The 23209-nt window shown below is 34.1% G+C and overlaps 2 protein-coding genes across 2 annotated transcripts; one reads left to right on the top strand and one right to left on the bottom strand.

The window, feature by feature from the left end:
- Window positions 1-1402: 1402 nt before the first annotated feature.
- On the bottom strand, window positions 1403-2623 carry LOC124915735 (calcium-transporting ATPase 4, endoplasmic reticulum-type-like). Its single transcript, XM_047456498.1, has 5 exons — window positions 2144-2623; window positions 1984-2056; window positions 1780-1904; window positions 1623-1679; window positions 1403-1408 (listed from the first exon to the last, which is right to left on the bottom strand). The coding sequence occupies exons 1-5, from the start codon at window positions 2621-2623 to the stop codon at window positions 1403-1405; spliced, it is 741 nt and encodes a 246-aa protein (XP_047312454.1).
- A 5163-nt stretch (window positions 2624-7786) lies between these two features.
- Window positions 7787-10091, top strand: LOC124915734 (the record flags this gene model as incomplete). Its single annotated transcript, XM_047456497.1, is given in 3 exon segments — window positions 7787-8062; window positions 8065-8345; window positions 8347-10091. Coding segments are annotated over 3 exon segments (621 nt in total), but the record flags the coding sequence as incomplete, so codon positions are not given.
- Window positions 10092-23209: the final 13118 nt, after the last annotated feature.

Here is a 23209-nt window from a genome sequence, read left to right as displayed (position 1 = left end):
AAGCGATATTGCAGATCTTTATGACATCCGACTAGGGGACGGGAAAGGCACTCTATTCTGGCACGACCCTTGGTTTGAAAACCAGCCTATCATCGACAAAGAGGAGTTTCAAAATACTCGTATCAGAAGGGACTGCGCAAAAGCGAAAATCAGAGACATCAAAGACGGGAATTGGAACTTGCTCTTGAGAAGAATTCCAGAAGGAAAAAGGATACTTGATCATATAAGTAACATACAACTACACGACAGACCGGATATTCATGAATGGAAAGCTGAGAACAATGGGAAGCTGGTATTGAAGAAAATATGGGAGGTAATTCGGGAAAAAACGCAGAAAGTAGAATGGGCTCCTCTTGTATGGTCAACGAAGATTAGCCCTCGACACCAGTTCATCCTATGGCTCGCCTTCTGGGAAAGACTCAACACTCGTGATCGTATCAGTAAGTATATGAGTATCCCGGACGCGAGCTGTCTTCTATGAATAGGAAATGAAGAAACCATAGATCACCTATTCGGGAGCTACTGTATTGCTTCGGAGCTTTGGGACAGATTCTATAAAAGCCTGGAGCTGATTAGTTTCCCGAGCAAATGGAATGAAATCAAAGAAGCAACACTACTCAAAGCCAATGGAAATAGATTTGCAAAAAGCATGTTCAAGTGCGGCTTTGGAGCAGTGGTGTATAACATTTGGCAAGAACGGAATGCAAGGGTATATGACAGAACCCGCAGGAACATTGACGAGTTATGGAAAGATATTGTATCGGATTGCAGCGCCCTCGCGGGAACGTGAAGAAGAATTCCAAGCACGGAGCAGAACTGGAATATCTGTAAGAACTGGAATTTACCATTTTTTAAACTCACTAGAATTGAAAGCATTGTAAACAGATAATTCATTTACGTTTTTAGCTTTTTAGCTTTTATTCAGAATGTTACGACTTCAAAATCATTCTAGGCCTGTCTAGAATGATCTCTTAAACTCGTGGTTTTTTTCCCGTTTTTGGGATTTTTTAATGAAATGACGCTAAGTCGTTTTTCCAAAAAAAAAACAACAACTTCACCATCTTCTTTAAGCAATCTGACTATGTCTTGTTTATGCCTTGGTTTGGCCCTAGAGAACATCATCCCTCCACTTTGCATTAAATAAGTTTTAGGATCACCAAGACCCATAAACTCCCTCCATGTTATGCTTCTACAAGTTATATCCTCGTGTTGTCCAAATACACCTATTTCGTGGCAAATAGCTTTAGTTGTGTTCTTGTTGTCTCCCGTAATAACCATAACTGCTCTATAATCTTCAATTGCTTTTCGAACCTCTTTTCGGGGGTTCCTAAACCAAAAAGGGGAAACAATCATGCGCGTGAGGAGATATTAAGAAGAACCTAGGAAAAAAAATTACAAACTCTCAGACCTGCAAAACCAACAAAAATGAGGTTACATTCTATTGAAGAATATGTAGATGGATTCAGCAAAAGTTGGTGTGCTGGATGATCTTCATCAGTGGTGTAAGTGACAAACTCTAGAAGAACCTCCTTGTATTCAAAACTCAAACATCGTGGCGCACTTGTTGACATTTCATTTAGACTTTTTAAGATTGTGTTTCTAGAACTTTGATCTAGTGTTACAATAGAACCGTCTAGTAGTTGAAAGAAGGAACTTCGTTCCAACAAGTTCACTGCACCCTACATTATCATATAAAATCTTAACTATTATTAGAAGAAAAGGAAATATTTTTAAAAGATTTAGTGTACCATCTGTCTAAAGTTAGATAAGTTCACATACCTTCACAAGCAAGGACTTTCTTCCTCTTGAGGTAGAACTGACAATAACTCCCATAGATTTTCTGTCCCAGTCAAACTCAAGAGTAGTGACCCGTGGATCATGTTTATTCCAAGAATTGCAGCAACCTTTTAAAGATAAAAACTTTGTCAACATTCATGTAAAAATGTTTGATAGAGAAAATTACCACAAGTATGAATAACTTACAAAGTAAACCACCGTTCACTGAGGATGAACCATCATTCATACTATCAAGAAGTCCCATTTTCTCAACCATCACCTGTAATAAAAGGAAAACATCATAATCATGAACAAATTTTAAAATATATATACATATATTCTTCTCTTTATTATCCGATCTGATCACCTTCAGAGCTGCCTCGGTATGCATTCCATTTGCAATAAAATGATTCCCACTTTCTTCAATTCCTGCATCATTGCACAGAGCAACAATCTTGACTATCATCTGAAGATTATGATCTATTCTTCGCACAGGCCATCGTTGAATTTTTCCATCAAAAGGTCTATATGTAGTCCCTTCTACATTAAAAGGCCGGACAACGTTTGCTCTATCACCTATGGCCACGAGCTTTGATACAAACATCTGGTTTGTGGTTGAAGTACCTATTTTATCCGAGCAGATGACTATTGTACATCCTAGGGTTTCAACACTTGGCAACTTCCACACAAGTGCAATCTTTTGAGCCATCTTCCGGGTCCCAAGGGCCAAACATGTGGTTATGACAGCTGGTAAACCTTCAGGGATCGCAGCTACTTCTAGTGCAACTGCAATCTCGAAATAATTGGTGCATTTCTCGAACGAGAACTTAAAGTTGGTGCTACCCATCAACGTACTCCTAGGTGAGGAAATATTTCAGATTTATAAGCCACACCAGAATACATATTACTCCTATAATAGTTGTCAAGGCTTCTCCAAATTCATTCAACTTCTTCTTCAATTGACAGTTATTAGTGTGTGAATCACTCAATTGACATAAAGGAGAAGAGCATAATAGTCTTTGATTTGTGAATACATATTGCATATCCAATGAGAGAAATACAATCCACATGTAATCCGGAGGTAGAGATCATGTTATATATATATATATACCAGATTACAGAATTGTAAAATTAGAAATAAAGAAGCTTAGAAAAATAGATCATCAAAGCGAAACAACAAAACTGAACAATGTAAACCTAAAATTAGATAAGAAGATCAACGAAGAACATATCAATACTATAATTATAGGGAAAACAAAGAAAAGGAAAGAGTAGAAGTTCAATTCCGCATGAGTTGTTGAGTTCAAATGGTTTGTAGAAAGACAAGATTGGGGATCTGAGAAAGGTAACGAACCAGAAAGAAATTGAAGAGTGATCGACGAGAAAAACAACAGGAAGCTCAACGAACTGACACCTAAGAAGTATGTCATCTCTATCTCTATCCTCTATGATTTTTCTCTCTTTCTTTCTTTCTTTCTTTCTTTCTTTCTTTCTTTCTGTGAAGACCTTTGTTTCTACGCTACCACCGCTAGCGTTTGTAGAACAAAAACTCGTCTTCTCCTCTAATCAATTCAAAGCGCGATTTTTCGAGAGGAAGGGAACTTAGATTGAGCGATTGTTTCGCAAATGGGAAGGGAATTGGGAAATTTGATGAAATGGCCCCATAATAGGGAAAATTCCAAAAATGGACCGCGCCTGCTAATGTTGGCAAAAAAGGCCCTTTTGCCTTGCAAAATGTCAGAAATACCCCTCGGGCGCCAGATTTTACACTCATTGACGAGAACCACCATTCACGCGTTTCATCTAAAACGCGTGAGTTTATTAACGCGTTTTAGATGAAAACGCGTGAATGGAACTTCTCGATTTTTAATTTACGAGAAGTGTCATTCACGCTTTTCATCTAAAATGCGTTAATCAACTCACGCGTTTTAGATGAAACGCGTGAATGGCGATTCTCATCCTTCGTCGTATATATAACTATTTTGACCTAATTTAAAACAAAACCCCCCCAATTCTCCCTCCCACCCCGACTTCCAAAACTGTCTACTTTACAACTACAAACTTTTCATTCTGACTTCGTTCAACATCATCGATCAACCTCGTTCAACATCATCGTTCCTCGTCCAACATCATCGACTTTCCACTGTCTCTTCGACATCATCGACTTTTCACCGTCTCTTCGATATATTTAGGTGAGTTTAGGGCTTAAGGTTTATGTTTAGGTTTAGGTTTAGGTTTAGGTTTTGATGTATATTATACCGTTTATATTGATGGATATTTGATGTATTTAGGTTTAGGGTTTGGTTCTGGTTTCGTTTATGTGTGTAGATGCTTTTAGAGTATATGACGAGTATTATATCAGTGTTCTTATTCTGCATGCATGCATTTCTCGTTTATTCATTCATTTCTCGTTTAATAATTTCTTGTTTGTTATGTTCTTGTGAAGAAATGAAATTTTCGTGTATTCTTTGATGTTGCTTGACTTGTTATATTACGAAATGGCACATCATATGCTTAATGTATTTAGAATTGTCAATTTGCAAGCATTTCATAATGGTTAATTCTATTAGAGATTTTGGATTATTAAAAACTAATAAGACAACTAGTTTTAACATGATTTTGGTTGTAGTATGATGTGTAGTATGAAACTAAGAAACTTAGACTTTATTTGAAATAGTTTGCCAATAGTTTAGGTAATTATAATTTTCTCGATTTGCTTACTCCCATGTTGTTCCTTGTTTTGTAGATGGAGTCCACCATAATTCCTGAGTTTGTTGGGAGGGTATCATGGAAAACCAATATAGAAAATATTACCGCCAAGTTTGCGTCAATGAATCTAACTGAAAGGGTAGAGCAAATCCAATTCAGATTCTTATTCAAAGAGCACCCGTTATTACAGTTCTCAGAAACAGTTATACACCAAATTCTCCTCAAGAAGTCCAGCTCAAATTCTATGGAGATTAAGTTCCTTGTGAATGGAGAAGAGTTGTGCTTCCGGATGAAGGAGTTTGCATTGGTCATAAGTCTCAATTTTGGGAGATTCCCTACAGAGGAAACGATTTTCAATACGCGTGTGTTGGATTTTTCTTAATAAGCATATGTTATGATACTACATTCACGCATTCTACACAATATACGTGAGTAATGTTGTAGTATGGTGTATAATCAAATCGATTAACTCACCTAAATTATAAGAAATCCAACACAGATAATAACTGATAACTAAGTCGTATTTTAATAAATCAACAAACCATAATTAGAAGAATATTCAGTATTACATTAATGATGATAAACCACCATAAATAGAAGAATATTAAGTATTGTTAACAAAAGTCTAAACAACTCCAAATTAAGTAAGCAAATGATGCAAGTCACAAGCAGCAATAGATTGAAGCAACCTTGTGTGAGGAACAACATGTTCATCCAATATTGATGACACAAAAACCACTCTATCAAATAGCCAATTGTCGGGAAAAAGATCAAAATCATTTTCCATTGGTCGATTTCTGCTGTCTATCTCCAAATATACTATTATAGTTTTTTCGTCCCTTGGCTCAGCAAATGGATTATCCATTTCTTTAATACTACCTCCTTCAGCAATTATTAACTCAATGAGATCCTATTTGTAAAGTGGGAAGAAATTCCATACTAATATAAAAATGTAACTATTGAACAGTTTTGAAAGCTGAAAAACAAACAAACAAAATAATTTCAGTTATCAAGCAAAATAATAAAAGTATACAGAGGAGGAATCAGACCAAACTCACATTATTCAACAACCGAAGTCTATCATTTCAAGGACCACCTTGGGCTCCATGATTATCTTGTTTAACCTCATACGATTCCTCATCAACATAGTTTTTGGTTTTCATTGATGATTTTATCCCTACACAAAAACAATTTTTATTTTAATTTAACTGACATATATATGAAACAAATCGTGTTAAGAGAGACTCACAATCAATTGTAAGGACCCATTTCCCGTTCAAAATTACCTTCAATACTTTTTGATTTCGGCCGCATGCACCATTAGGATCGGTGTAAGAAATAACATGAGTAACATCTTCTCTCCACTTCATAGACACCCTTGTACATAAAGTGCGAGCAAATTGCACTATCAACAACTGTGTCAAACAATAATATCATGGTTATTACATTCAAAACTAGATAATATGGACATGGTCAGTGAAGAGAATAGTACATTATCTTCACAAGATAATTGATTGGGACATAAGGTCATCACAGGGTTTGTTGCCTGCATATTATAAAAAAAATTGAGTTATGTTATTACATATGACCGAATTCATCAAATTATCTTAACTAGGGTTTGTGAAAAAACATAAATATGAACATTTCAATTCAACACAACGACCATTTTATTGAACGAACTAGGGTTTAAGGTTTGTGGTTTCCTAACTAGGATTTTTATTGTACGTACCATTTTGTTGAACGAACGGAGCAACCCGGTTGTGGTGGCAGTCGTGGCAGCTCTTGATTTAAATACATCAATATCCATCAATATAAACATCAAAATATACATCAGAACCAAACCCTAAGCCTAATCTAAACCAAAATACATTAATATCCATCAATATAAACGACAAAATATACGTCGAAACCAAACTCTAAACCTAACCTAAACCTAAATACATCAATATCCATCAATATAAACGGCAGAATCCAAAACCTAACCCTAAACCTAAATACATCAATATACATCAATATAAACGAAAAAATATACATCGAAACCAAAAACATAAACCTAAACCTAAACCTTAAGCCCTAAACTCACCTGCAGAGACGGACGGAGAACGGACGGAGGACGGACGTACGAAGGACGAGGAACGATGATGTTGAACGAGGTTGATCGATGATGTTGAACGAAGTTGGAATGGAAAGTCGGCAGTTTTGGAAGTTGGGGTGGGAGAGAGAATCGGGGGGTTTTGTTTTAAATTAGGGCCAAAGAGTTATATATACGACGAAGGACGAGAATCACCATTCACGCGTTTCATCTAAAATGCGTGAGTTGTTTGACGCTTTTAAGATGAAAAGCGTGAATGACAATTCACGTAAATTAAAAAACGAGAATTGCCATTCACGCGTTTTCATTTAAAACGCGTTAATCAACTCACGCGTTTTAGATGAAACGCGTGAATGACGATTCTCGTCAATGAACGTAAAATTTGGCGCCCGAGAAGTATTTCTGACATTTCGCAAGACAAAAGGGCCCTTTTTGCCAATATTAGCAGGAGCGGTCCATTTTTGGAATTTAGCTTGTTATGGGGCCATTTCATCAAATTTCTCAGGGAACTCAGATTGAGCGACTTCCGTTGTCTAGAGGTGAAGTGCAAAGTTTCTGATTAGGTTTTAGAAGAGAAAAGAAATTTCTAATTTTAAAATTAAATAGGTCTTAAATTTAATATAATATTTAATTTATATTTTATTTTATTTTTAATTAAATTTAAATAATTAAAGGACAAATGTTAATAAAAATATTAATAATGAAATTTAATAAATATGTTATAAAAAATTAACAATTAAATTTTTAATGTAATAAAATTAATAATTAAATTTTAATGTTAATAAAATTATAAGTCAAATTTAATTTAAAAAATTAAAATAGTGAAATAATATATTTATAAAGTTAAAAAATAAAAATATTAAAATTTAGAATAGTTAAATGATGAAATTGTCAACATGAAGTATGTATATAAAAGAATAATAATTTTTTTTTATTAAAGGTTGTTGTATATATAAGGGATGATAAGAGTTTTGTTTCTTTTCATTTTTAGCAACGCTTAATATGTGTTGGCATATAAGGGGACTCTTCTTCTGTTTTACGAATCTAACTAATCTATACTACTAACTATAGTCATACTAGGTCTTCTAGAGTAAAGACGCATAGTCAAGTTTCTTTATTTTTTTTCTGGCTATAACATATCCATACCCCCTTTCCAATAACTAAGAAAAAATCAATACCAAGAAAAGCCCTATCTAATTCGTCTGTTATTTTGCCTTCTGGCCTCTGGGGAGTTTACTCGACCCATTCCCCAGTCTCCCGCACTGCTCAAGTAAGTGTGCGACTCCGTATGAGGACCTCCTTCCCTTCTGCCCACTCTCCGTTCACGCGGTTCTCAAAGCAGAGGAGGAAAGGTGCAGGTACCACGAGCCCTCTGTCCCACACATCTATCCAGAAGCAAGTGTAGTTCACCGGTTCCACCGAATGCTCCTCTCTTTCGGCAAAGAGAATATGAGTGTGCAGTTATGCTTCAGATGCTTCGCCATAGAATAGATCATCCCAGTTCCCGTTCTTTTCCGGTGCACTCGCTTTATATCTCCGACACACAAGGAAGGACGCGGTGGGAAGGAAGCAGCCCTAGCCTCTATCCGGCCGATCATTCCGCTGGCATCTTGCATTCACGCCTCCGTTTGACTGCCGCTCGGGGATGTAGTTGTAGATACGTTAGTCTTAGTGGGTCGTTGGCTCCACCTGTTATCTTCTTCTACGACATGCTGTTGTCGTCGCCATATTCCATATGTCACTTAGTCATCTCTGCCTCGCTGCGGGTCCGGAGAAAGAAAGGGAGGACTTCATTCAGTGACCCCGCGATCGCCCTCTAAACGATCAGAATAAGGTAAAGCTTGAAGATAAGTTTTGTACTCTATTAATTTCTCAGTCCCTCTAGTCGGGTGGGCGCCGGCCGGTCTTTCGACCAGATCCCCCTAAAAACCGTACGTGCGGGTCTCCCCGCATGCGGCTCACGCCATTCGAGGTGGCCCAGCATTCATTCGCAAATCCTTTCAATTGAGACTGCTCGACCTCGTAAGCTAATTCTCGTGTCGGCAGCCCTGTCTGTCGTACCGTTGACTCTATCTATTTTTTTTTTCTTATTACTATCTTTTTTTCGTTTTTTCCAAGAATTAATGCACTTCCCTTTACTCCATAGGGCCCTCCTCTAATAGGGAAAAGCCTTCCATTTCCGTCAAACGACCCGGCCTCCCCTGGCTCTTCCACCGTCCGGGCTCCCTTTCCTCCCTATGCTATGCTCCCCCGGCGCAGGCCTACCACGCTTCGCGCCTGCGGCGTTTTCGTCAGACGTTGCCAGTAGTGCCATCCTCCCCGCTGGCTGTATGGGCGGGTTGTCCCTCGCTGCTGCGTTCTGTTAGGCTATGGATTACAGGAACAAATGTAGTAGAATGAAACAGCAGGCGGGTTACACGTTCCACTGTGCCGAGATGTGAGGTGCAGGTGGTGATGATCACCCCGGGGTATGCGCTAGCGCCCTTGACAGGCACTCCAGAACCCGCCAACGCTCGTGAAAACCCGGGTCGGTCCTCCATTCATCCGACCTCCGGTGTGGATAACGAGGCCACCCTCACAACCTTCTCCCTTCTGTCCCTATGTTGTAGTAAGGTAAGGTAGGGCGGCTCGCTTGAGTTGCTCAACCGCCCCCCGGTGCTCATGACGCGCTACGAAACCTCCACCGTGCCGGGGGACCAAGCAGGGCATAACTAGCGGCATAGGAGCCGACTCGGCGTCAGCGGCTTCGTGCCGCACTGGAGTGATCCAATATGTGGTTCCGCACGTTCCACCACTTCTCCGTTCATTTCCAATACTGATCGTGAAACACCATGAGCAGCAGGATGTTGAGGTCCGAAATTCGAAGTGAAATTTGGAATTTGCCTTTTCCTAGTCGTCATGGGAAAGAAAGGCAGAAATAAGAAAGATATTCTTCCCTCCTTGTCCAATACTACCAGTACCAGAAATGCATCTCCTTCGCCCGTGCGAGAGACTGATTACTCCAGCTGTTCCGAGAATCTCCGCTATTTGAATATGGAACATCATAACAACGAATAGGAATGAAACGGCTATAGCTGGTTGTAGTAGAAAGAATCCAAAAATGGAAAAAGATCCCTATATAACCAAGCTTTTGGGCCATGTATCATTACATCGTAATAGTGGGCCTTGAGCAAGCCTGGGGTGTGAAGGGCCTCATCGTCCCCAATGACTGCCTAAACAAGGTCCGACATCTTCCATTCGGGAGGTAATTGCCTCTCGATTATCCCAGGGTGTACTCCTTGCATAGGAGATCCACTCAGGTGGCGCGCTTCTCGCATCTGACGTAGTTGAAGAGGTACTTAATAGAATAGTAGTAGAATCAGAAAGAAGAAAGTCTACATCATTCGATGTAGCATGTTCATAAATTACTAAGTTTCGTTGAGGCATGATTGATTCTACTTTAGGTTTGGTTCATTCTTTGACTGCGGAGGAAAGACTTGTCTCCAATCGCCGGTTGGCTTGGTCCAGAAAGACATGGGAATTTTGGGCGTCAGATGATGATGATTCTATGTAGATATTTCGAGTTGGATGAATCATTCTTGCCTTGACTCCTCAGATGCATGAGATGTGATTTGGAGTTTGTAAAGAAGTTTCTCATTCATTACCCCTATGAAGTTAAGACGATTTTCCGCTATCTTATTATATAGTCCTGGAAATCTTTAGTGTCTGTTTTGCTGTCGATGTGTTTTTCCTTCGGTTTTTTCTTTGTGAATTGGTTAGTGCTTCCCGTGGGGAGCACGCCATCTTGCTTTCGATTTCCTTCTGTGAAGTCCTTGAATGCTTTTGTATTCCCCGGTGTAACTCCCCCGAAGGGGAAGCCCCCGGCAGGGAACTCAATGGATGAATTATTATTCCTTTCTTTCTGAGATGAATGGTATGAAGAGTTAGAAGAAGTCGATTTTTTGATTCAGACGATTATATGCACATCGGGAAATCGTATAATTGTCTTAGTTGTGAAAGAAGCTAGATTACAGAGTACTGCTTTCTTAGCTCAATCCCTGACCTGAAGGAAGAGACTTTCTAAACTCACACGAGTGAACGAGTCATATACGAAAGAGAGGAATGAAATAGCTCGCCCTATTGACTAAAGAAAGGTTCAGAAGACCAACCCTCTTCTTAGGGAAAAGAATGGCTAGGCCCTCCCTATCAAATGTAACTAACTACTGAAGAAAACGGATCGATCAAGAAGTAGATTCGGATAAAAGCTTTTCTCGCTGTACTAAACAAGCGAGAAAGAGTGGAGTACTTTTCCTTCTGATCGTAGATCTTACATATACGTCGGATATGTCTAAATTAGGTCCATAACGGTGCTATACGGTTTTCTTAATCGTAGGGTAGACCATGCTTGGTAAGAAACTATGTGAGTCTCTCGGTCGTAACTTTCAAGTTTCGATTAAAAATTGATATAATATGATATTTTTCCTCCGTCGCGGCTCCCTAGTCTCGATTAGAAACCAAAACATGACGTTCAATCAAAAATCAAGCCAAACAATTTTCTACCCTCGACCATGGCTTATTTGTTTGCCAAGATTATGCCGCGACTTACTTGCATGATCACGACCAAAACAACCAAAATCCAAAACCGAAATTTCCGACATAAATTTGAAATTCAACATTACCTTGATGATCTATACACTTGCAAGAACTATAATACACTAACCGAGCTTACATTCTTCGTCAATATAAGATAAGTTTCAATCAAAACGCAAAAGCGACAAAATCCCGAAAGTTTGGAAAATCAAATATAGGCATTCTTGTATGAATGCATTAAAAACGGTTTAAACCATTTAAAAACCATCTATAATTTGTTTGAAATAGTTGTTGGAATTATTTCCAATATTTGAGTACATATATTATTTAATAATAGTATATTTGTTTTTATCATAATAAAGATTAAAGCCCAATTAAAGTAATCTATTAAAATATAAAAGTTATGGGCTTATTTAGACATCTATAATAAATATGAGGATATATTTGTGTAGAAGCAGAAATACCATTTATTATTTCGTTGATGGGCCGAATAATAAATGGGTATATTAGGGCTAGGTCCCCAACTCATATAGATAGTCTACCTATTTTGTTTCTCTCATAAGACAAAAATGTTTCAGTTCATCTCTCAAGAACAAGATTATCGATATACGGTTGGAAGACTTAAACCCCACCCACATCAGACATTCCGATCCAGGTCCAGATTCAGAACAAGAAGATCCACATTCCGATCCAAGTCCAGATCCAGAACAAGAATATCCACATTCCGATCCAGGTTCAGATCCAGAATAAGAAGATCCAAGATCAAAAGAAGGTCCAAGATCAAGAGAAGATCAAGAAGAAGAGAATAACGAAGAACGACTTAATGAACCATTCTTCATTCCAGATTCAGGTACCTTTCCACAATTATAGCTTATCTCAATTTATCGACATAGAGTATACATATTATAGAACTAAGGATTAAAGATCTAGATTAAATATTCTAACAAGTGGTATGAGAGTCTCTTTATGTCGATTTGTTGAGATATAAGTTTATAATTTTTTTTAAGAATATGAATAAACATATTTATACATGTTCTTGATTTATTGGATTACAGAATTAGAAACATAAAACCATAAAACGTTTTGATGTATATGTTGATTCGATTGGAATGAAAGTAAAGAAATACTTTGATCAGAATATGAAAGTAAAGAAATACTTTGAACATCGGTTTTAGAAATTATAAATAATAAAGAACATAAAAGTTTTATTATTGGTTTAATTATTAATTTGAAAGTAGAATTTATGTTTTTGGTTATATATATATATATAAAAAAAAAAATAAAGTTATATATTTATATTTAATTATAATTTAAAAAATTAATTATAAATAGAGAGAAATATATGATAAACAACCGTAATTATAATTAATTAAAGAATTCAGATTTCAGAATAATAATTAATTAGTAATTATAAATTAAGGAATAAATCAATTATATATAGAAAGAAATTTATGATAAAAAAGTTGAAACATTTTTTTTTATTATTAATTAGATAATCAAGGATATATATATATATATATATATATATGAATTTAAGAATTATTACTAACTATAAATAATTATAAAGAATTTTAACCGATTTAATTAAGAAATTTAATGTTTTAAGAATAATAATTAATTATTATTATTATTAATTAAGGAATTAGTTATATTTTGAAAAATTATTAACCATTCAAATTCTAGTTTTTTTTATATAATTTAATTAAGATATTAATTATTTATAATAACTAATATATATTTAAGTATAACGTCTGTATAGAAACCAATTATTATTAATAAAAAATAATAATAAGGAATTATATATATAATTATTACTAAGGAGATTTGATAATAATAAGGAATTATATATATATATATATATATATATAGTTATTACTAAGAAGATTTAAAGAGTTATATATAATTAAGAAATTAATTTATGAATATTTAGTTAAGAAATTCAGTTTTAAAATAATAATTAATTAAGGAATTCAGATTTATTTTAATAATAATAATAATTAATTATGACTAATTATTAATTAAAAAATTAAAATAATGATAATACTTATTTTAATTAGTTAAATATTAAATAACGGCTAATATATTAATACATTCATATAAAATTAAGAATAAATTTAAAATATTTTATGAAAATAAAAATTAGGAATGGAAATAAAATAAATTAAGAAATTTAATATATATATATATATATATATATATATATATTATATTTTGATTTGAGAATTAAGTAAAAAAAATATACATATTTATATTTATCTTAATTTATAATTTAATTAAGATATTTATTATTTATGTTATTCAGAATAAAAAGAAAAAAAATATTTATTATTATTATTATTTTTTATTAATAATAATAATTTATAATTATAGAATAAATAAAGTAATTAAAGAAATAAATTATGATATATCAATTAATATAATAATTGATAAATTTATAAATTTAAAGTTATTTATATCTTTTATATTATATTTGGATAAATAATCAATCATGTTATATTACACATTCGAATATATATACATATTTTTGTCTTTATGTATATATTAAGTTAATTGATATTAAGAAATAATTGAGTGATTCGTAAAATCACAATTATTTGTTTTGTATTTTACATATATGAAATTTATGCGATTTTGATACATAAATTAATATTCTGATTTTCGGTATTAATAACACATTCAAAATTTGGTATAATTTTAGACCCACTTAAATTTGTAATTATGCGGTTGTTAATCGGCCCAAATGAAGGTTAATAATTGGTCAGATTGCAAATTTAAATAATGTACAAATTATTAATTTATAGAACATATTTGTTTTATAAGATTAAGACGGTTGTTTTTGTAACTATGCGATGATTAATCGCACAAAAGAAAGTTTAATAATTGGTCGTGTTACACACTTAAAGTATGTACATAAGTTATTAATTTATTAAATCAATCAATTGAAACAACATCCTACTAAAGTAGGCTCTCTTGTGTAGGTTAATATATTTTATAAATTAAGAAGGTAGTGTGTATGTAATTCATGCGGTTATTTAATCGGCCCAAAAGAAGATAAATAATTGGTCAGAATAACATTATGCACATGTGGTAATAAATATGTAACAATTATTTGGTATGCCATGTAAATAATTGGACTATCTAAAGATAACCAATTGTTTGACAGAACTTATTGTTAATATTTGATTACTACAAAAGAGTACCGTTTGCAAGTTAATATTTAATGTCCAAAGACTAAATATTAATGTTGCGTTTGGTATCTTATGATGAGACGTACCATTATTTTGAATTTTTGTGATTATTAAATTTTTGTGAGTATGGTTGTTCATTTGTTTTGTTATCTAATTAAGTTAACACTTCTGCTTATACAGATTTTTCTTGTCAACATCTTAAGTTCATTTTATATGATAAAGTTTTTTAAGGCATATTTAGAATTTTTGTTGTTTTTTTAAGAATTCTATCTAAAAGGGTTAAAATTGCTAAGGTTATTATTAGAATAAAGATTTCATAAGAAATACATCATAATATATGTTTTATTTTGTTTCAAAATTAATGCATTAAAGTCAGAGTTACACTAATGTATTCTCATGCATCTAATTTGGATTTTCTTATTCACACTTAAGTTAATTGATGTGAATTGTAGCTGTCTAAAGGGAGACTTAGTCTCTATATGAACTCACATCAATTGTGTGTAAGAAAATAAAAGATTGAAACAAAAATAACATAAATAATGTTCACTTAGCAGATATCTTAAAAGATAATGAAGAAATGAAGTTGTAAGAATTGCAGATATTGCACCTAAAAGAAAATTACTTAAGAAAGTAGTGCATAAAAGAATACATATTATAGTTTGTTTTGTTTGTTTTAAGAGTAATTTAACTTCAGTACTCATACACATTTGATGGAAACTTAGGTGTTACTATATAAAGTAAGTGTGTTAATGTATGGTTGAGTTAATTGTTAAAAGTCAATTGATGGTGAAAGAAACATCGACGTGAACAATGACAATTCAAATTAAAAAGAAAGAATTAAGCAAAAATCTAGAGAAAATTGGCTTTCATTAGGAGACAAGAATACTTCTTTCTTCTATAAAAAATGTTCATCAAGAAATTTTAGAAATCAGGTCCTAAGGCTCACAAACTCAAATGGAGATGTTTTACAGGGACAAAAGGCAGTTCATGAGGAAGCAATAAATTTCTACAAAGAGCTTATTGGAACAGAAATGAGCACAGTAATAGAGGACAACCGAATATTACTTCAACAGATTGTGCAAAGGAAAATCAGTGAAGAAAGTGGTAACTAATTGATTACAAGAGTCAGTATGGAAGAAGTCAGAAAAGCTGTGTTTTCGATGAAGGGGGATAAAAGCCCAGGGCCAGATGGTTTCAACGCGAACTTCTTCAAAAAAAACTGGGAAATAGTGGGTAAAGATGTAAGCGAAGGGGTTTGGAATTCTTCCAAAACAGGAAAATGTTGAAGCAATGGAACGTCACAGTGTTGAATTTGATTCCTAAGAATTCAATTCCGGAAAAAAATTAGGACTTTCGTCCTATTTGATGCTGCAATGTTATTTACAAAATTATTTCAAAAATTATTTCGCAACGTTTGAAAACAGTTATTGATAAACTTGTAGAATTAGGGCAATCATCATTTATTAATAAATTCTCTATTTCCCATAACATCCTACTCATGCAGAGCTTATTGAATGGATATGGCAAGAAAAACATATCGCCACGAGTGGCTTTCAAAATTGACATTAAAAAAGCTTTTGACTCGATCAGATGGGGATCAATCCACGGATTCCTCCTTGCTGCAAGTTTCCAATTATTTTCATTAATTGAATTATGCAATGTGTTTTCACTCCTCACTTTGTTGTGAGCGTGAATGGTATTCATGGAGGCTTTTTCAAGGGTGAAAGGGGAGTAAGGAAAGGAGACCCTATATCTCCTTTCCTATTCGTCTTAATAATAGAAATTCTTGACTACATTTTAAAAATGCTTCTGAGAAGTCATCATTTCAAATTTCACCCGTACTACAAAGAAGAAGCAATAACCCATATATGTTTTGCAGATGATCTATTTTTTGTGTCTTATGCGGATGTTGAATCTGTTAGTATAATCAAATAAGCTCTAACAATCTTTTCGAGTATTACAGGTCTATACATCAATGAGGACAAAAGTCAGACTTTCTATGGAGGGGTTAATGAAGAAAGGAAAGAAAACATTTTCAATATTATGGGAATCAATGAAGGTGAACTACCAGTGAAATACCTTGGAGTACCCTGTCATCAAAACAACTCTGATACAATCACTTTAGACAACTGAGAGAAAATGTTAGAAATTCTGTCTTGGGTTGGGCTACGAAAAAAATGTCTTATGCAGGTAGAATCGAGCTCGTTAAAAGAGTCATCTTTGGAATTATTGGCTACTAGGCACAACAGATAGTTATCCCAAAGAAAATAATGGCTGAACTCGATAGAATCATGAGAGACTACATATGGGGAACACAAGGCAGAGGAGGAAAAAAAGTCAAATGGGAGGATGTTTGCACTCCCATAAAAGAAGGAGGACTAGGAATAAAAAGTTGTGTTGAATGGAACAAAGCCCTCACCATCAAGAGCTTATGGGAGTTGGAGCAAAAAGCGGACTCCCTGTGGGTTAAATGGGTGCATACAAGATTTATGAAAGAAGAGTAGAGTATCTGGACACTAAGCATTAACGAAAGAATGGCATGGTCATTAAAGAAAATCCTAAAAACAAAAAAAGATGCCTTTAAATGGTGAAAACCACAATTGGAAATGGAAGAGGGGTACTATTCTGGCATGATTCTTGGCTGGATAATATTCTTATTATATTCAAAGAAGAAATACAAGGAAACAAAGTTAGAATAGAATACATCAAGTACTCATTTAGAGACATCTATGAAGGTAGATGTGATTCACTTTTGAGGCGTATTCCATAAGGTGATAGAATCCTAAACCTAATAAGGCAGAAGAAACTCAATGAAAATATTGATGAAATAAGTTGAAAAACAGAAAGCAATGAGAAGTTTATTACAGGAAAGGCATGGGAAATGTTTAGAACAAGAGGACAGGAGGTAGATTGGCATAATGTGATATGGTCTCCAAAGATTATTCCTCGTCACCAATTTATTCTCTGGCTGGTATACAGGAAAATGTTGACAACAAAAGACAGAATTCGAAAATATATAAACATTCCTGATATCAACTGTGTCCTATGTTCAGGAGTTGAGGAAAGCATAAACCATTTATTTGGGGAATACTCTTTTGTAATACAAATTTGGAGGATGTATGCTGCAAACATGAACATCATGAACTTTCCAAGAATATGGGAAGAAATCCAAGAGTGGATGAAGAATAAAGCAAAAGGAAGATCCTTCTATGTAAGTATGTTGAAATTCTACTTTGGAGCAGTAATCTACAATATCTTGAAAGAAAGAAATTCAAGAACTCACAGTGGAAGAAGTAAAACCGCTGAAGATATTTGGAGAGATATAACTTCAGATGGAAATGCACTCATTCAATCCTGGAGAGGAATCGAAAGGAATGAAGAGAATAGAAAGCTCTGCCAGATATGAGATATTTCGTTTGAGAATGTCACAAGTAGAATTAAAGTAAAAACGTTGTAGGCGCTAATTGATTATTGTTATTGTCTGTAATTCAATTAGTGTTTCATTGTCAAATCTAGAAATTGTCTAGATCTGATCTTAAACTTTTGTATTTTTTTCCCTATTTTGAGTTTTTTAATGAAATAGAACTAAGCTATTTTTCCAAAAAAAAAAAACAAACATTTATGACATATCTCCATATAATAAATTTATTTGAAAAGAAATAATTACAACTTATATACAGAATAAGTTTCAATTAAAACAACTAATAAATTTTTTTGAGGTTGTCTAGTTAAGGTTAGGCCTTACAGGCCTAAAGAAAATAAATTGAACTAAAGAATTGTTTAAATATTAATTGTTGGATGTTTTAAAAGGTCTAGAGACAAATTTAGTCTCATAAGTATTTCAAGATTATCCTTGAAAATAAATAAATACAAAAGACTCCTTAAACAAGAGTCTAATGTATGCTCAAGATTATATGAATAAAGAAATTAAATATATTTATGATGTTGGACAAATACTTGAAGGATCCTGGTTTGGATCATTAAGAAAGCAACCAAACAAGTAATGTGAAATTTTAAGAACAAAACAATACATACTCATATAGTGAAATCGAATCGAATAGAGATCATTTAGTATTTTGATTCGAATTTTGTAGGATACCAAAATAGACGGAAATTCGTGTCACATAATTTTAGTTTAATTATTAATTTAAAGAATTAATTATTGTAAAAGTGTTAAGTAGACACTCGAATAATTTTAAGTTGATGACATAATTAATTAGGTGTTTTGTGGCATCCAATTAAAGAATCTGACTGCAAAGTTTTATCACGAAGTTGCAAATTATGAATGATATAGAAAGACCACTAAAGATATTATGTGACAATAATTTGCATTTTTTTACTTTAAAAGTAATATGAGTTTGACTAGGTCGAACTATTTGGAAAATAAAGAATTCAGAATGTTTACTTATCTATTGAGCATAATTGGACAAACTCTAAAATTACGGATCAGTTCTCTAAATATTTGCCATCCGAGGTCTTTCATAAACATATTGTTCATAAGATCCAAGGAGTATTCTCCAATCATTGGTATGATTCCAATCACCCTCTAATTTATATTTATAGTTTGAATTTGAATTTTTACATTTCAAATTGCAAAAGGTTGTATGTTTATTTTTTCATTGTGTTTTATGGATGGAAATCATTCCGATGATCATTTAGGAACTATCTAAATATGATAGAACCAATCAATCGATCTAAAAAACCCAAATTTGAATTTTAAAAATAAAAAAAAATGGGTTTTTTGTTATTAGGTTAATTATGTTGATCCACAACCTAGAAAGATTCCCAACATGATAGTAATGATGTTGGGGAACTATTTGGATGATGTTTGATCTATCCCAATAATATTAGACTAAAATCAAAATTTTCAAAATAAAATGAAAATTTTGAGTTATTGAAATGGTCAAAACGAACAGGCAGTGTTCTTGTTTTGGTACCAATCAAGTATATGTAGTATAACAAAGCTATTGGATAGCCCCTTATACTTCAAAACAACTTTAAAATAAAAAACCCATTTTTTATCACAAATTGTTCATCATCCAAGTCGATTCATACCTTAAGATGATGATCAATATGTTCCCGGGAGCTTTGTGAAGCTATCCAAACCCTTGGATACAAAAATCCAAGATAAAAAACAAATTAAAAAATAAACATTTGATGTTCTTGAGGACTAAGGACAGTTAGCCTAGGACCGAGAATATTGACCTAGGACCAAGAGGTCCTACTGATATTCTTAAGCTAGGACCGAGAAGTTTGACCGATGTTCTTGAGCTAGGACCGAGAAATCCGACCGAGAATTTTCACCTTAGGACCGAGAGTCCTAACCTTGGGACCGAAACTTCCTGGACCTAGGACCGAGGGACTTAGCTAGAGTTAGCCTATGACCGAGAGGTTTATACACCTTGACCAACAAACTTAGCCCTAGGCTAACCTAGGATTGATTGTTTTTTCACTTAGACTAGTAAGATCAGCCAAGGACCGAAAGTTCTTAGCACTTCGACCGAGGAACTTCGGTAAGGATCCCGAACCTCTACTAAAAGGTTTCTCAACCCGGAACGAGAGTCTTTCAACCTCTACAGATAAAAACGAACCCCAAACCTAGGACTTTGGTCATAAGGCTTTATTGATTCCACTTTTCAAAATACAATATTATTTTTATAATTTTGGGACTCTAAATCATTTTATAAAAATCTCGAAATTTTAAAAAATGCATTTTAAATATATTTAGGATATTTCCACAAAAATATTTCGACAAAGGCTCGTTTGACGTTTATTTCTAAACTCTAATGTCTTTAAAAATGACTGATATTCTTCAGATATTTTCACCCTAGTTATCATCCGTAACAGGTACCAGCATTTTAAATATTATAGTTTCAATATTTTAAATAACGCTAAAACCTAGAAGCATGACTAAGTCTAGAAGAATAATTGGTTAAAACTCAAACGTTATACAACCGATTTTCAAAAATCGAACTTTATAAGTAGAGACCGTTTTTAAAATGGGTATAGAGGATGAATTGTGAAAGCCCTTTCCCGAGTATCATCAAACTACGAATTAAAAAAAACATTGGTCAATACATTTGTATACGTATGACAACTTTTATTGATTTTCAAAAAAATCATTTGGCGACTATATTTCAAAATAAATTATCTTTTAAATTAATTATGTTTAATTAATTTAAACTAAAGTATTTTCTAAAAAATCAAACTTTAATTTGATTATCATAAATACCCGAATTATTTAAAAATGAACCCCGTAAATAACAATATTTAATTTATTTCAAAAACATCTGTCAAGAATTAGTGATATATTTTAAAAATAATGTTTTATTTTAAAAAAATTCCTTACACGCAAACCAAAGTTGAACTTTTCGAACCTCAAGCTTTTTCCAGAACGGAACCGAAGGGGGTTTTTGAAGGGTTACATTGATTATTAAAAGTCAAATTAGCCTAGATTAACTTTTTTTTATTTAGTATTCCCATGTTTGCACATTACAGTTAGATGAGTGTTGGACTTACCTTATCCCCTTCTTCCTTTTGATATCTACCATGTCTCTTTCAACCAGTTCATCTAAGATTATACTAATTAACGTTTCAATAGAAAATGAAACTTCAACGTTTGTCACATTTGGTTTAGGAATAGTGCCATTGTCGATCAATTCACGTGGCTTCCCTCCAAAGGCCTTGCAAAAGTTGTTTCCATGTCCATTAATTAATTTCGTGATAAACATACCAATATTTGGGATATTTGCCCATAACTTCCATTCCCAATAGTGGTGTCAAAGGCATGATTAAGTTCTGGATGTGAATTATAGTCAAGGCTTGTCTTTGACTCATATCAATTTCGTCGTATTTTTTAGCAAAACAGAATGACTTCATATTTTAATAAGTTTTACGACTCTTTTCCTTCAACCTCTCACCTTTGATTCCCTTTGTTGTCGTTTTGCATTTAGTCTAGGAGCCTTCCATAAAATTGACTTTCGTTTTATGTTCTTATCCATATATTTATTTCTTGAAGAGAAAGTATGTTGGGTCAAATTATTTTGACTAAGTGTTGAAATAGTTTGACTATTGGAATTTTGATAATGAAATGATGAATGGATTATCTATGCGTCTAATTGTTTTTGATGTAGGTGTATCGAAATCAGATTACATTAGACTTAGTCCTAATGAGGTTCATTAGACCGATTTGGATTTAAATGCACTAAGTTAGACGTGTAGTCTAACTAGTGGTGTTAGACGTACAATATAACTAGTTGAGTTAGATGTACAGTCTAACTAAGCGGTGTTAGACGTGTAGTCTAACTGGAGAAAGTTAGACGTGCAATCTAACTAGTTGAGTTAGACGTACAGTCTAACTAAGCGGTGTTAAACGTGCAGTCTAACTGGAGAAAGTTAGACGTGCAGTCTGACTAGAGAAAGTTAGACGTATAGTCTAACTAGCGAAGTTAGACGTGTTCTCTAACTAAGCGGTGTTGGACGTGCAGTCTAACTAGCAAAGTTAGACGTGTTGTCTAACTAAGCGGTGTTAGACGTGCAGTCTAACTCCTTCAGATTAGTCTGAAGTGGATTCGTAATTAGACGTGCAGTCTAACTCATAGAGTTAGACGTGCATCCTAACTCATGGAGTTAGACGTGCAGTCTAACTCATGGAGTTAGACGTGCAGTCTAATGGAATGTGAAAGTTAGACGTGCAGTCTAACTCCTTCAGATTAGTCTGAAGTGGATTAGTAATTAGACGTGGAGTTAGACGTGTAGTCTAATGGAATGTGAAAGTTAGACGTGCAGTCTAATTGGTGAAAGTTAGACGTGCAGTCTAACTGGTGAAAGTGAGACGTGCAGTCTAACTCCTTCAGATTAGTCTGAAGTGGATTGTAATTAGACATGTAGTCTAATCCCATTAGACCAGGTGGTCTAATGGATCCTATTATTAGACGGGGACGTCTGATTTCATTAGACGAGGTCGTCTAATTGAAATACGTCTAATGCCATGCTTAAGCAGTTGCTTGAAGCTATAGCACCCGCCTACCCATGTGCTCTAGTAGTACGCTACTCCTACTCCACTTTCTAGTGAAGATCAGTACGACAGCCAACTGCAACCAATCAACCAATGCCACGTAAGCGAATATCCTTCACACTACTCATTTTGCATGTACATTTCTGAAGAATATTTGGCGCACTACCTGTTGTGTACGGCCACGATCCTTGTATTCAGAGTCTATTGTGTACTATAGAGGCGTTCCAATAGAAGCTCGCCACGTGTCATTATGAAGATTCGACCGTTGGTACATGTTCCTTATTTAAAGAATCTCAAGCACAACGGACGAACTGCCAGAATTTTGAGTGAATAAGCTGTACAATCAATCGATAATTTGATACTCAAATTATTCAAACTGTTAGCTGCTTTCCTGATTTATTGTGTGTTAATCAAGAGAGAGTTAGAATCAAAGCATCGTTTTAGCTGAGTGTTATTCATCATATTGTAAGTTGAACAGAGTCTGTTATGTTCAATAGTGAGCTATTTGTGTAAATTATATTTGATTTAAAGTATATTATAGTGAATCCTTCTGGTGGTTGGAAGAAGGGGTGACATAGGAGAGTTTGCTCCGAACATCCATAAACAAACTGTTGTGTTGTTCCTTTAAGTCATCTTCTCATTCTTGTTCCTAAGCTTCAGACCTAAGTAAACATTTCTGCACTTGATTCTGTTTCAAGTGTTTACAAGGGTTTGCATAGAATAGAAAGTGAATTAAATCCCTAACAAGATTTCTTTCAAATCGTTTTTCCTAAGCCTTCATCAATCGCCAGACCCCCGTCTCTATTGATTAAGTCGATCCTATCAATTGGTATCAAAGCTCTATTTCTATTCTCAAGC

Source organism: Impatiens glandulifera, chromosome 9 (assembly GCF_907164915.1).
Source record: "Impatiens glandulifera chromosome 9, dImpGla2.1, whole genome shotgun sequence".
Classification (NCBI taxonomy): Eukaryota; Viridiplantae; Streptophyta; class Magnoliopsida; order Ericales; family Balsaminaceae; genus Impatiens; species Impatiens glandulifera.
The sequence above is the reverse complement of the archived record's forward strand: the minus strand, read 5'-3'. Positions and strand labels throughout refer to the sequence as shown.